This window comes from Leiobunum rupestre, chromosome 6 (assembly GCF_980474605.1).
Source record: "Leiobunum rupestre chromosome 6, qqLeiRupe1.1.hap1, whole genome shotgun sequence".
Lineage (NCBI taxonomy): Eukaryota > Metazoa > Arthropoda > Arachnida > Opiliones > Sclerosomatidae > Leiobunum > Leiobunum rupestre.
In genome coordinates, this window is record NC_143389.1 from 48,169,099 (window position 1) to 48,183,821 (window position 14,723).

General features: G+C 40.0%; 2 protein-coding genes across 4 annotated transcripts in view; one reads left to right on the plus strand and one right to left on the minus strand.

Moving 5' to 3' along the window:
• The window catches only part of LOC149941287 (DNA-binding protein RFX6-like), a 28,692-nt gene extending 21,117 nt beyond the window's left edge, over positions 1-7,575 (minus strand). Inside the window, exons 1-8 of one of the 3 annotated variants that reach the window (XM_090178264.1) lie at positions 7,483-7,575; positions 7,364-7,401; positions 6,509-6,632; positions 6,357-6,418; positions 5,294-5,371; positions 5,034-5,061; positions 4,677-4,784; positions 27-104 (exon numbers count right to left, since the gene is read on the minus strand). In XM_090178264.1, coding sequence (XP_090034390.1) covers positions 27-104; positions 4,677-4,784; positions 5,034-5,061; positions 5,294-5,371; positions 6,357-6,418; positions 6,509-6,632; positions 7,364-7,401; positions 7,483-7,494 — 528 coding nt within the window. In that variant the 5' untranslated portion in view covers positions 7,495-7,575. Of the gene's footprint in view, positions 1-26; positions 105-4,676; positions 4,785-5,033; positions 5,062-5,293; positions 5,372-6,356; positions 6,419-6,508; positions 6,963-7,363; positions 7,402-7,482 lie in introns of those variants that run through there. The other 2 variants (XM_090178265.1, XM_090178263.1) reach the window with 2 other exon arrangements.
• A 7,057-nt stretch (positions 7,576-14,632) lies between these two features.
• LOC149941288 (cholecystokinin receptor type A-like) overlaps positions 14,633-14,723 on the plus strand; it is a 65,422-nt gene continuing 65,331 nt past the window's right edge. The window contains exon 1 of the mRNA XM_090177224.1: positions 14,633-14,674. The gene's annotated coding sequence lies outside the window, so the exon portion shown is untranslated. The remainder of the gene's footprint in view (positions 14,675-14,723) is intronic.

The window sequence follows — 14,723 nt, forward strand, 5'->3', positions numbered from 1 at the left end:
TATGGCTTCTGGAATGGTATGATTACCTCGTCAAACGAACCTCCGATCACAGTCTCCAAAATGCATTGACAGTGGGTTTTATACATTGTGAGAAAAATCGACAGCTATAAACCGAAAAAAATTGAGGTTTTATCAGATAATCCGTTTTTAGTTTTATCGAATCCTTCCAAATACTACGGGGGTTTTCTTCGAACGAGTCGAATTATAAAAATAGGAAATAGCCGTTTCGGGAGAAAATACTTCACAGAAATGTTTTTTCCATATAGCGTAGCACCTTGCCGTCCAGACTTCACAGCAAAATGTAGTATTTCAACTCAGAATTAAAAAGGGCAATCGGTGTAGCCGTTACATAGTTCTTGACGCATTATTTTATTTTAGCTTATTTGTAGTACTAGAAGTATAAGCTAACGATAGAAGTATCAATCGAGGCCATGATTCGCGGGCTCGGAGCCGTTTTCAATGAACCAATTTTCCCGCCAAACCGAGGAAACATGCCCCCATCACGACTGCGTCTTACGATGTAAAATGTAAAAATTACATTGCCTATAGAATAAGTAACATAATAACGATAACTATGTCAGTTATTAAAAATTATCACCGAAATTATTTTCAGGGCTATTGCGCAATACTATACAGGGTGTTTTGAATACTCTGACTGGGGATTTTTTTCAGAAACTGCAAGAGATAGAGTTGCGAAATTTTCAGGGTATTAATTCTAATGCAGGATCGCTTTAAATCCTAAATTTCAGAAAAATCGGAAATAATTTCGGGTTTTTGTAAAAATATTTCTTTCACCGGTAGTTGCTAGAAAAAATGTTTCAATGAGAAAGTTGTAGAGTGCTGTCGAAAATGTTCAAAGAAATTGAAGATATGAGCTGATGAAAAAAACAAGCTGTCCATAGGGGCCAATAGCCTTCGCATTTTTGTACGTAAATGAAAGAAATGTACTCTGAAAGATTAATTGAACATTTTATTCGAATAAACATAAGAATTTTACAGGTGAGGTTCTATGATACCTCCGTTTGCCGCGATACATGAAGCATGTTTTGAAACGAGCATCTGATCATATCAGGAGTGACAAGTTCGAAGGCTACAATGATTCGGTGACGCAAATCTTCGATGTTCTCAACGGGCGTCACGTAAACTTGCGCTTTGATGAACCCCCACAAGAAAAGGTCCATCGGAGTTAGGTCCGGAGACCTCGCAGGCCATCGAACGTGACCGTTCCTGCCAACCCAACGCTGAGGGAACTCGTTGTTAAGTTGCTCCACTACACATCTAGGTACGTGGGGTGGTGCGCCGTCATGTTGGTACCACATCTGTCTGTAAGATTCCAGCGGAATATCTTCTAAAGCGTCTGCTATTTCGTTTTGCAAAAGCGCCAAGTAGCGTTGTCCATTAAGATGAGCTGGGAGGAAAAATGGCAAATAACTCGATCCCCGAGCAAACCCGCCCAAACATTCAGTCGGAGTTGTTGATGATGGTGAGGAAAACCCAAGTTTCGTCACACCACATGTGGGTGTTTTGATGGTTGAAAGGCCCATCTCTCCCAAAGGAACCCTCATCGGTCACCAGCATTTGATTGATGAAATTTGGGTTATCATCAGATATGGTTATTAGCCAGTTGCAGGAATCTCCTTCGTGCAGAGCTTGGTGGAGGGTCGCTCGATACGATGAAAGTTGTGATTGTGAAGAGTGGTCCACACGTAGTTCGTCGATAATCGCTTGCACCTCTGACGCTTGCTCGAGGATACGCAATAAAATAGGCTAGAACGGTGTCTTCCGTGTTGATGTTTTGACGACCTGGTCCACGAAATCTGGGATTGACGTTTCCGTAATCAAGAAAGTCACGAACAGCTCCAAGAACAGTATTGTGGTTTGGTCTTCTATCTGGATATCGAACGGTGAACAATTCACTAACCCTATGCGCGTTACGATTGGTTTCACCATAAAATAACTCGACCATAAAAGCACGCTGACCACGATAATAATTTAGTGGCATGTTGATAAGAATCAATAAACGTTAGAGAATCGTTGAAAACAAAAAGATTTTACATACTAATTGAAAACTTGACCTTTGTGCGTAGTTGGCCTACTGATACATTTTTAGGCGTACTGTAGGCCTAAATTGGCGTTTTGGTAATTTTTTTTTAAGGAATTTAATCTTTCAACGTGATTTCTTTAATTTACGTACAAAAATGCGAAGGCTATTGGCCCCTATGGACAGCTTGTTTTTTCTTCATCAGCTCATATCTTCGTGAAAAAGTGTTCTTTTCCAATGAAACCAATTTCTTTGAAAATTTTTGACAGCCCTCTACAACTTTCTCATTGAAACGTTTTTCTAGCACCTACCGGTAAAAAAATATTTTTTACAAAAACCCGAAATTATTTCCGATTTTTCTGAAATTTAGTATTTAAAGCGATCCCACACTAAAAATAATACACTGAAAATTTCGCAACTCTATCTCTTGCAGTTTCTGAAAAAAATGCCCAGTCAGAACAATTCAAAACACCCTGTATAGGTTTAGTTCTCAGCACAGAGCCCACGTTTTAGCGGTGCGAGAATGTCAGTGTCGAAAAAATGTTTGGTCAGGAAATCAGAATTAAAACAATTCGAAGTGTCATACTTATTGTTAATACGCTACTTATGTCTATAGCGATATTTACTGACTTTTAAGCCTATTTACCTAATCTAATAAATTAAACCATAACTTGTTTAATGTATTTCACGCTGCTATTTGAATCATTCTAGACATTTTCAGTGTTAATCCGAATCGTGCGAATGTAATTTTCCTTTACGATGATAAACGATTCCGTTTTGTAAACAAGGCGCATCGGCGCTTCATTTGACTGACAGACAGATAATAAAATACGAATGCGATTTCGTTGGGAGTCGCGGTTTCGTTCGAGATTTTGACAACTTAAAGTGCGTGAAACGGGATTAACATTCCAAACAGCTGATAGAGAGTCGCGCAAGGCGATAGGGGCCAACGCGTTTCTTAAGACGAAAGATAATTCGGTACCCCTTCATTTTTAGATACATTCCCTTTAAAATTATCTTTCCCTAATAACCTCTATTTCTGGTTAGTGCGTGAAGATACAATTTTATTACCTAAAAGCGATAATGAATTCGAGTCAACGGATAATATATTGGTAGCACCGTGTTCACCCGGAGATTTCCGTAAGAAAAGCCACGCCCCTCCACTTTTCTCCCGGTAAGAGGGGGAGCTCTCCGGTACAATCGCGACTTCTCTGTCGATGTAGGAAGGGACATATTAACGGTTAACCCACGGTTGATCCTAATACATTCTTGTTAAAAGTATATTTATCGTTGACGAATGTCGATTTTCAATGACGCGTTTAAAAGGGGTGTTCTCAAAATATTTTCGGCGGGCTATAAATATATATCGAAGTTATCTAGGACGGTTGGAGTGGGTGCCGAGTGAGTAATCAAGGTCCGGTTGTTGTCGAACAAGATTTCAAACATTGATAAGATTTATAATTTTCTCTTTTGGCAGCCTCTCCTCTTTATTATATTGATCCAGGAGCGTAGCCTTCCCCACTTCAACTTTGATCCCGAAAACGGCTTTTCGTCACTGATTATTATTGCATTATATTCTCCCCGACGAGAGTCGTAAAAAAATAAGACTTTTTACCCCCGATTCGTAATCGAGGGATTTATTGCCTCTTAGATCTATATTAGTTTCTTTTTTGAAAACGATCCCATTAAGCTATATGGTCTCATTTCATTTACCGAGTTAAATGGTCTCTTCGAAGCGAGTATTGTTCGATATTTTATATATTAGTGTTAAACATATTTGAACTTCCAAAATTAGCGTACACTAATTCCCATATACAGTTTTAATAAATGGTTTTTAATAAAGCTTTAAGATAAAAGGTTTTGTATTAACAAAACGCTTAATAAGGAGATCAGGAAAGTTAAGATTCAACTCGAAAGCCCGCCTCTCAAGAGCACCGTAAGTGCGTAATAAAATTCTACGTTTGGCACTCGATCACCTTATACTCGTAAATTATACTTTCCTTAAAATCATGTATTACTCAAAAACATGATATCGCAGGCGTACCTTCGAGGGTCGCTTACATAGGATGATAAAATACGCGAAAAGGTAGATTTGTCCATAATTAAAAGGGATAATACAGCTAAATCCTAAACAAATTGGAAGAAATTAAAAACTTACTAATAACTCGGACCAAATAGATCTTCGAGCAAAAAACGCGAAACTCGGATCAAATAGATCTTCGAGTAATAAAAAGGGGGGAGTGTGGAGGAGAATAGTATATACGATAAGTTAAGCTTACATAGGTCGTGTTAAATGTAAAAATTGTACTGTTTAAGGATAATTAAACTATATTTTCACCGATGTTGTAGTTTTAGAAAGACATTATCCGATTTCTTTCGTAGCGCATTATTTCTTGTTACGAAACGTATTTGGCCAAATCAATCGAATAACATTAGCAGAATAGGGAAATGGAAACTTATTTTTAAACGTGTATTATATACTTCTGATAATACGTATTGCGAAGTTTATTTTCACGTTCCGAAAAAGGGAAAAAGTGATTTTAAAAGGTGAAATATTGCGTCCGTTTAGCTGTATTGATTTATTTTGGGGTTTTCATTTCCGTTTTATTCGACAAAAATAAAATATGAAACTCACTTTATTAGTGTCGAGTTTCTTGTCAGGGATAAATTGTCTCGCTTCCGGGAAACTGGGCAGCAAGGTCCCGGCCCTCGAACTCAGAACGTATTTCTTGGCGAAACCTCCCTGCTTAAAAAATAAAAAATAAAAGCATCCGCAATACCTCAAAGCCCCTTGTTTTCTCGCCTCAATGACAGGTAAAAAAGCTGCCGCTATTTGCAATTCCCTAAACGTATTCGATCTCATCGTACACAGATCGTATACGTTAAGAAATTGAAACTAGCTCCTGTAGTTAATATTTACCTCAAATTGACGGCGAAGAAAGAATGGGAAAATTGGTTTAACGTTAAGCCCTTCAATTTGTCAAATTCTTACCTCGGGTTTTGAACGACAATTCGAGAACCTTTTTCGCGTAATATTCACATTAATTACATTTTTTTTTTAATTTTTGTTTTCTGGATTTTGAAAAAAGAATAGACGGGTTAAGCCACCCTCGTGAAAACGCGAACGATGGAAACTTGTAGTAGATTAGATTGTACGCGATAAAGCTACGTTTTACAATCAGCTACAAGTTTCACGCACCTACACGTTTTCTAGCGCTGGCCTGACCCGTTACTCGTCTATTAATTGTTTACCTGGTTAGCCCCCTGACGGGGTTCAAAATTTTATAGTAAGAGCTGGTTTCTCTAATGGCCATTCCGTGGTAATGGTATCTGCGTAATTATGAAAATAGTATTGTCATTAATTTGTAAACGAACGAGAAAGATAAGTGCAATTTTGACGCGGTTTATTCGCGTTTTATACGGGGGAGAAACGTGACTGAAGACCCGCGCTTTGTTGGAATTGCCCTCTAAAAGATCGTAAATGATCTCGTCACTTTTATCTAATTGCGGCCGATGATAAATGGGAACGGTAGCGTCCTTCAAATTACAATATTATTGGTTCACCGCTTTTCGTAATAATTTTAACCAAAATTAAAGAAATGGCTTCGCAATTTACAAATATAGCTCCATAAATTTCGGTTACCACTAGAAGATTTAATGGAAATTATGTGGCATTTTTCTATTCGCAAAATTATGTAGTTTACGTGTAGGCGTAAGCTGAAATAAATGATTTAATAGGTCACTAAACTCGCGAGATTTAGTACTGTAGATCTGTGCTCTATTGCGTTTTGTTAGTCTTCCATAATACCCAAATTAAAATTCATCGGTATATTTAAAAATAAAATAATAAATTATAGTCCTTTTAACGCGGTAATTTAAAACACGTGGGAGGGTTTTAGTTAGCCAAACCATAGATAACCGCTACGCTAACTATCGCTTTCAAAACTGATTTATAAGTTAATCTGGAAATCGCGAACTGGCATTTCCGAATCTGGGGGGCGATTCTGTAAAAATTCGAATGGGAATTCGATCTCGATACCACGTACCATGTCGAGATCGACTTCGACAATTTGCATTGATTTATGCTTATTCGAAATCTTTACCGAATACCATTCGTCGACATCTCGAAGTTCGAAATCTAGTTTTCGATCGAAAATTGGATTTCGAATGTTTACAGAATAGGCCCCCTGTAGCAAAAGTTGCGAGTCTCCGCGTTGAAACCCTCAATTTACGTAAATTACTCTTGAGTAATTTTCAAACAAATGAGTGTTTTCGCTCGGACCTGTTCAGTTAAACGAAAGAATGAGTGACTCACTTGGACTGACCTCTCGCTCCCAATCGCTTGGAGGTCACTCCTGGAAATTTGCTTTTTATGACCTACATAAATTGTACGCTTGTATTAGAGGCGGCTTCCGATTTAACGATAGCGGGCGGTTTTAAGAGGTGGCGAGGGACGTGAATTCTTACCTTTCCGAAGGTGGCTTTGCAAGACGCTTTCAAGTTCTCCTTGCGGCAGAATTCGCAATATTGATCATAGACGATATTCCTGGGTAAGCAGACACCTTCGCACAGACAGAAATTTTCGCCCAGCCTAAAATTTGTTGGCCGCAGATTAAACGCACCCTTATTCGGAGCTCTCTCCATTTATTCATCAGCCGAAAAGCAACGATATTTAAAACGGGCCTCGAAGGAAAACTGGTTATGTTCTGACGGCGGGGGCTTTTTATCGATATCCATCGCCGCACTGGCTACCGATATAGGTCCATCGCCCGGTCGCGGAAAACAGATCGTCACTTAATATTACTCCGATTTTATATGAAACTTTTTATTTTTTTTTATTATTCTCCGATTCTATGGAATTTAAAAGATCCGGTAGGAAAGGACGGAGAAGCTTATACTATTCCCATTTATAGAAAGGTCTTTTTACAAGAATACGGACCAATATTGTTATTTTCCTCTAGGACCCGAGTGTTATTCGTTTTCGTTGTAAAAGGCTCGTTTTAAACGTAAACATGTTTGGATATAACAGCCACTAAAAGTATAGTTTTGGAAATCATAGAATTTTGCGCGAACATTTTTTTATCAATTTCTTTTATTTCGACCGTCTGTCGCCTCATATTTTTAATAGAGGTTTCATAGAGGAAAATAAAGAATGTAAGAGAAACATTTGTAAGGGATGGGTGGTTTTAGCTTGATATAATACAACTCTAATATAAGCGTACGTGTTTCGTATAATGTCGTTTTACGCGATAATTATGTCAAAATCTGGCTTACTTGGTAAATCTCATTACGACCGCTTTATAAAAATGTAAGTTGACTCACCATTTTAGAGTCAAGGCGAATTGTCTCCTCTTGTCTACCTGCAACCGTAAGCGAAATTTCGTGAAAAAAATGCTTTTCCTACGAGTGATAATTGGTTAAAGCGTGTAAACTCATCTAACCTTAGTGGCCATTGTGTAGCTGCAACGGGACTGGTTCCCGCGACCGCGACGCTGCGTAACGTGTCAAATACGATTTAATCCGAAATATTCGTCTTTTATAAATATCCTTATCTGTAGGCGAGTTGAGCTTGACTTGGCGACTCTCGAACTTATCAGCGTTCCCCTCCGCCCTTTTGTTTTAGCCCGTAAAGCGAAGAGAACTCGCTTTGGGATTCACCAGCGCGGATTCGCTTAATAGGCGTCTTCCACGTACCTGTTCATTTCAACCCGCCCTCGTCCTTTACTTTTGTAACTCGCTCCGATAACTTTGATAAGCGTTATTGTCTCTTTCTAAGCCGATTGCCTTTTTACGCGCATTCCCGATGGGGATTCGCGTGTATTAGCTTCACGTATTGCGTAGGCGATTCCGCCGCCGCCTATCTTGTGATTTCACTCGAACCGTTGGTGGTAAAATGGTAGATTAAACATGAATCGACTTCCAGAATCAAATTCTCCGTTTTGAAATCGGAGCCCCACAAGTTTTAGATTTTCCCATTTCGTTGCTTCTGGGCGATTTCGGCATGAAATCTACAAACATTTCTTAAATTAAGTTCGATTTTGTTGGCCGTCGTCAATTCCGCATTACGTTTATCGTTGCATCAAAATAATTTAATTTTTAGTAAGATTTTTTTACCAATTCGCTGGACCCCACAATTTAAGATTAAGAAACACGTACCCAGCGCCGGCCCTAGCCCTTGGTCAGGGTAGAGCGAGATTGTTTTTCGATTGTTGCCACGCCGCCCCGCGCCTCTCAAAAGGAATTTTGGCGCCCCTTTCCACCTGGCCGCTGTCCTGTCACCTAGAGCGACCGCTCCGCTTGCTCTACCCTAGGGCCGGGGCTGCACGTGCCATCTATCTCCAAATATTTGACCTCCAACCTTAAAGCTCCACAGCATCGTTCAAATTTCTTAAATATGGCTGGAAAAATGCCAACTTATCATTCGTTTGATCACGAGGTTCGGAAATGCTTGACTATTTTTTTTAAATGATTCTATGGCTCTTTAAAATTATCAATGAAGAGATCTACCACCAAAGGTGTGGTAGTCTGGCAGCGAGATGGTGATTAAAATTAAAATGGCACGTCACTCTATAAGTGATATCGTATCAATTTGGGCACTTGAGAACCCAGAAGTTCGTCATGGCTGTCCCTCAAATCATTAGCGATAGAAAATAAAATTATCGTCATATGTTATTTCGCCCTCGCTGTCGCTGTATCAATTTGGGCGGTCGGTGGCCCAGCTATTGGGCATAAGCTGTCACCTAGGAGCAACAAACCCAAGGAGAACGCAGCTAGACTTTAAACACGCTAACGTAACGAGCCTTTACGCTGAACGTTTTACGGGCGGGGGGAAGACAATTTCCGAATTTCCCCCTTCCGACGGCAGCAGGCGCTAAAGCGTCTAGCCAATGAAAAATGTACGCGAGAAAATCCACGACTTTTGACGGGTTGCGTTCTCTTTGTGTGGGGTGTTGTGTTTGTTGCTCCTATAGCTGTCACTAACATCGTTAGGGATAGAAACCAAAATGATACAAGATTCGGAAGGTGATCTCTTGCCTTCACTGACACAGTGTGACACTGTATCAATTTTGGGAACTTGGGGCCCAGAAATTGAGAATTGATTGCCCCTCGCACCGATTAAGATTGAAAGGAAAAGGATTCATCATTTGAAAGTTGATATCGCGTCTCGTTTGGGAACTCGGAGCCAACATGCGCGCCATTTGTCATTTCGCCCTGTTAATTATTTTAAAGATATTACAACACATTGGGGGATGGTGTGCACAAAAATGTCCCTGACATCTTGTTTCTCTCTTCCTCAAGTCGTAACAGTAGATTCTATAATCCTATTAATGGCGTCAATTTGTTAAGTTCTACGCCTTTGATGTCTTTCCGTTCTACGTTTTTAAAGTTACTTTCGCCTCGATTATATAGCTTCGATGTTCCTTTAATTACAGTTTCAGATTCTGGTACAATCATCCAAAACCGACTGCCTCCGTGCAAACTGAATGCAAAGATTCGGTTAACCAAATTGGAGTCGTTAATTTTAAGATAAATTTAAATTTATTTGAGGTTAAACGCTTTAATAAAATGAATATTAGCCGTAATCGCGCTTTCCTGAAATCAAGCTTTTCAATTTTTTAATCCCCCATCCGGAAGTATATCGCGAAAATACCATCAAATAGAAAAGTTAGTTTATCATCAACCAAGCCCGGAAAAAGATCGTAATAATCCTCAATAGATAGCTTTAATAAAACGCCGCCATGATACAATGTGCGTTCGCTTTTCTATAGGGCGGTCTATTGCGAGCTCTATTGGACGCGGTAATTAAGGATACGTTTTATTAGCTCGAACCCCCCCCCCAAGTGGCTGGATTTTTAAAAAGCGCTTCCACCCTCCCCGCCAGTAATTAAGTCTTCGCCAGGAAGCACTAACTATTGATGACGCACGCGTCACTGCCTCTTAATTAGCTGAGCCCAGGGAGAGCCGATTACATATTTCAACCATGCGCTTCCACTAGTCCCAGGTATGAAGTTAAGTACTTAAAGGCCGACTACATAAATCTTCGGTTTACTCTGTCTTTCACTGGAAGTAGGCTGACTGCATCGCACACGTGTTTTGCAGTAAGCCAACTTCCAGTGAAAGACAGAGTAAATCGAAGATTTATGTAGTCGGCCTTTAACTGACTCCGTAGAAACCCTTTATAAGGAGGCTCGCTGGCCACGTCATTGAACACGTCTTTGACTAAATTGTAAATAAACATTCAGTCGTCCGATAACACTGCCCGTCCGCCTTTTACGGGCATAGGAAATTGTTTTCGTGGTAGTACTGTTTTCTATAGAAGATTTGTCTTTCTTTTTTATCTCCCTCGAGACTGTATTGATCGAATCATTTACGCGAGATTGAAGCTATTTCGTTCCTGAGTCCCTCCGCCCTGTTTGACTTCAGCTATCTTGTCATCCACTCACTCGTTTGACCTGGCGAAAAAGAGCTTCTTTTTAAGGAGGATAGTTCGGCACAAACTAAAGGGGGTTGACTTTTATCTTTACTAATTAACTGCTACGAAGAACCTATTTAGGCTGCTGGGAACGTACGAGTCTAGCTTCCATACCCGCTAGCTCTTGGACCTGAGCTCATTGTCTAGTTAATACAATAGTGTAGGCGATACGTATACTATAAAGGTGCTGAGGGTTTACGCCTACTTATTTGCATAGCGTTGACAAAGGCTACGTTCAGCGCGACTCAGCGGACTCAGCGTTGAGCTTACTGTACGCTTTTTTTAACTTCCGGTTTCTACGTCATGTTGCTCAACGAAGTCAGCGGTCGGAGAAGCAGGTTTTTCCGTTGCTCATCGGTGTCGTGACGTCATTCGACAAAGTTAAAGGAGGGGTAGCAGACGATATTTTGTTCGTTAAGTCAGCAAACTATAAATCGTACAACAACTTTTAGATTTTTGTGACGTAGCGTTGATTAAAAGAACTCAACGATAACTCAGCGGTTTTTCTCCGTTGATAGTTGTTGAACGCAGCCAGTTACAATTTACAAATAGATAAAATATAAAGCAAATGTTTTTTACACATATATATATATATACAATGGCGTACGTGAATGTGAAGAGGGGGTCGAGAAGGGGGTGGAAATTTAGTACAGTCAAAGGTAGTCCCAAGGGGGGTCTGGACCCAGAAACCCCCCTTGTCTACGCCACTGTATATATATATATATACAACATTCCCAAATGTATAGCGCCATCTTATGAACATTTTCTTTAAAACGGATATAATTATTTAGATAAAATTTTGATTTATCCAGAACTATATAAAATCTCTACGTCATCTTAATTTATGCCATTTCTATATGTGGTGGAAATAACTAAGAAAAAAAGCTGTCTCCGCCCCGTTGAGATAGCGCCAAGGGCGCTTAAGCCCCCTCTAGCGTTTCTTTTGATTAAAAATGGTGTTGCAGTATAAACCGAGGAATTCCACAAGTTACGCAGCCTCCGCCAAGAAACCTGGTAAACTCCGAATCATTAGTAGTATCGAATAAACCGCACTCTTTCGTGAGATGTTTAAAAAAATTCTTTAATAAAAAAGTATAATTTGAGTCTGGAATTGGGCGGAGAAAAAGGTTTTTCAATCACGCGGAAGTGGCGAGGAGAAAGCCTCTTATGTTCATTGGTTTCTTTGCAAAAAATCCGCAACTTTATTCTTGGTCTGAGAATCAGTTTGTTCGTCCGAAAGCCTAATGCCGTTTTAAGCGTATAGCTTTTGGCACGACCACTACTACTCCATCTACGTTTCTTGGAGGTCAGGAACGAAAGAAAGAGTTTTCTAATGAGTTTCGTGTCCTTCAGTCCCTCTCGCACCCGGTTCGCGGCTATGAAGAGAGAAAACTTATCCCGCGCTCTCCCGCCAGATGGCGCCCTAGGACCGAGTCGAAATACTATTTAGAAATGAGGGATTGCCGTTTGTTAATTTCTCTTTTGTCGTCGGAATTGTTCACGCGCTTCTAATTAATCTCAAAATCCATAAAATTTACATACTAATAATTTCCAACCAAGCCGTCACCGGCGACCTCTAGCGCGTCCGCGTAATCTCCCATTAATTTAAATCGAGATTATATTTAATATCTTTCGGAAATGAGGCTTAAGTGACCCCGGGAAAGCTCGGCCTTTTAAATTTAGTTAACGTTTTTACGAAATAAGTTTCTTTATAAGTTCCGCGGCGTGCAATTTGTTCGTCTTTTTTGAATTTCGAATTATTTAGCGGGAATGATTTCGATCGTCCGTCTTGACCTTTCCACTCCTCGTCATGAACCCCGGGGACGCCCAGATCTAAAAATAATCTATTTTCTAACGGATCGCTATTGATAAACTATTCTTTCGTATATACCAATGGAAAGATTGTTGGTTTACGCGTACAAACGAAATTGCAGCTTATCGCGCGGTGACATCTAAAACGTTATACCGTTACAGCGTTTTTAGCGCGATTTCCCGTTTTGGTTCGTTATTGGATAATTACGCCTTTCTATTTACGTCTAACACACACGTTCATTTGAGATCTCGCGGATAGATATAATATTAAAAAATGCGGGTGCCTGTTTCGGGGTAGGTACATTGTTCGAATTTCAATCGTCCGAACGGTGGAACATTAAATGTTCGAATTTAATTCGTCCGAACCACCGAAATAAAAATGTTTCAATTGTTCTAATTGGACAGCTTGTTTGTTTCATTCGTCCGAATCGGGTGCATCACTTGTCCGAATTCTGTCGCTAAATTAGTATTTCTTATTGCTGTTTTTTATAGGTTAGGTTAGGTTTACGTTAATGTTACTATTTTCTTATATTAACAATATCTAAAAAAAAAAACAATTCCTAATGTTCGAAAAAACGGACAAACGATTATTCGAACAAATGAAATTCGCCAGTAAAGTTAACATAAATTGAACGACTAAATCACCAACAAAATTTGTGACAAAATTTTCGGGCAAATGAAATACGTTTTCGGACATACGATCATGTTTTCCGGCATTCGGACAAATGATCATTCGGACATTTGTACCACCATTTGGACGAATGAATTTCAAACAAATGTACCCAAATCCCTGTTTCTGATATTGTTATCTTGGTTCGACATCAGCGTCTTAACTTCGTACATCCTCGTTTCTTGGAAGGGGGACACTGTACGTTACGGACGGATTACTCGAGTCTAAGCCATCGGCTAAGACTGAAAATACTTTTTTTTTCAACAAAACACATTTTAGTGTTTTTCTATTGGGTACTTTTCTATAAGGAACGCGTTAGAATATCAATAATAATAATAAAACTTTCAGATAAAAATAACTGATAGAGTTTGGGAAACGTTGGTATCTCCGCGACCCTTCGAATGTAACATGATTTGCCGAAACATTTCCATTACCTTATTAGACTCTCTCTCCCCCATAAGGCTAATGCGACTCTTAAATCCTCCTAATGGCGTTACGTAACGCGGATCATTCTTAGCTAAAAGCTCACGGTAGCCACGGAGCTATATATACGTTATGGAGCGGCGAGGGCTTTACCTCGATACAAATAACAGCTTCGCGTTACACTCTCGCAAATTAATCCCGCGCGGAATGACTGTAGCTTCCGTTTTTGTTTACTCTACAGCGAATTCAGGGTTGGCACAATTTTGCCAAGGGTGGAAAAAACTAGTTTTTTCCACCTATTGTTGTCCTGTCAAAAACCGTGTGGAAAATCGTACTTCTATGATTTTTCCTCCTCTGACAAAATTCAATAAAAAATAAATAATAAAAGCAGTATATTCTTCTATTCTATTCACTCTTCTTCTGGCCTTTTTTCCCATCTCTCCTATTTGCAATGACCAAATTAGTCACTTAATAGATATATCAATGATTAATTTATCATGAAAAGAGTTTTTCCCATTTTTTCCGGTTTTTACCAGTTTTTCCCAACCGGTTAAAATCGCGCGACTGGTGGGTTTCGTTTTGATATTGGATGAAAACTAATCGGTTTAACGATGTTCCACTCACGCTACGATAGTTCGAATAGCATTTTGTCGGTGTGGAATCCCGGCGGAGGTCAGAAATGGACGAAACAACGGGCAACAGGTGTTCGTAATCGGTCGCGCGGTCTTTATTCGTCTCCTGGCGGCAGTTTTCCATTCGCGAATCAATAGAGTACAAGGTGAAACGATCTAAGCAGATTGCCCTCTAACGCTTACCGACGAATGTTCCGAGTTGAGTTGTTCGCGCAACCTCGAGTACGCAAAACTTATCGAGATAGAGGGCCAACTTTGGTTTCGCCGAAACTTTCTCCGACGAAAGGAGGCGTTCGGAACGCCACCTATGGGAGATAGCCCGCGCCACTTGGAACAGTCTCCGCTTCTCTCTCCTCCTCCGCACTCCTCTGGCGCTCTCAATGCCAGCGAGAGGGAAGATTGGACTTTTCCTTCAGATTCATTTTGAAGAGCATCATTGGTCGTGTTTGGCGCGCTTTCTGGCTGCGTGAAGAGTCGTCGGACAGCATTCCGAGCTCAAATCTTCTTCTCGGACCCGAACGATACTCTCTTAATGATCTCCAAAATATTTCAATTTTGACGCTTTAAGTTAATTCGCGCTTTCGCGAAGCTGCTCGCCACTGTCTATCACGAGACATTCGAAGGTAGGATCCTCTCATTTTAATTTTTGCGATTTGAAAATTTGTAAAACTA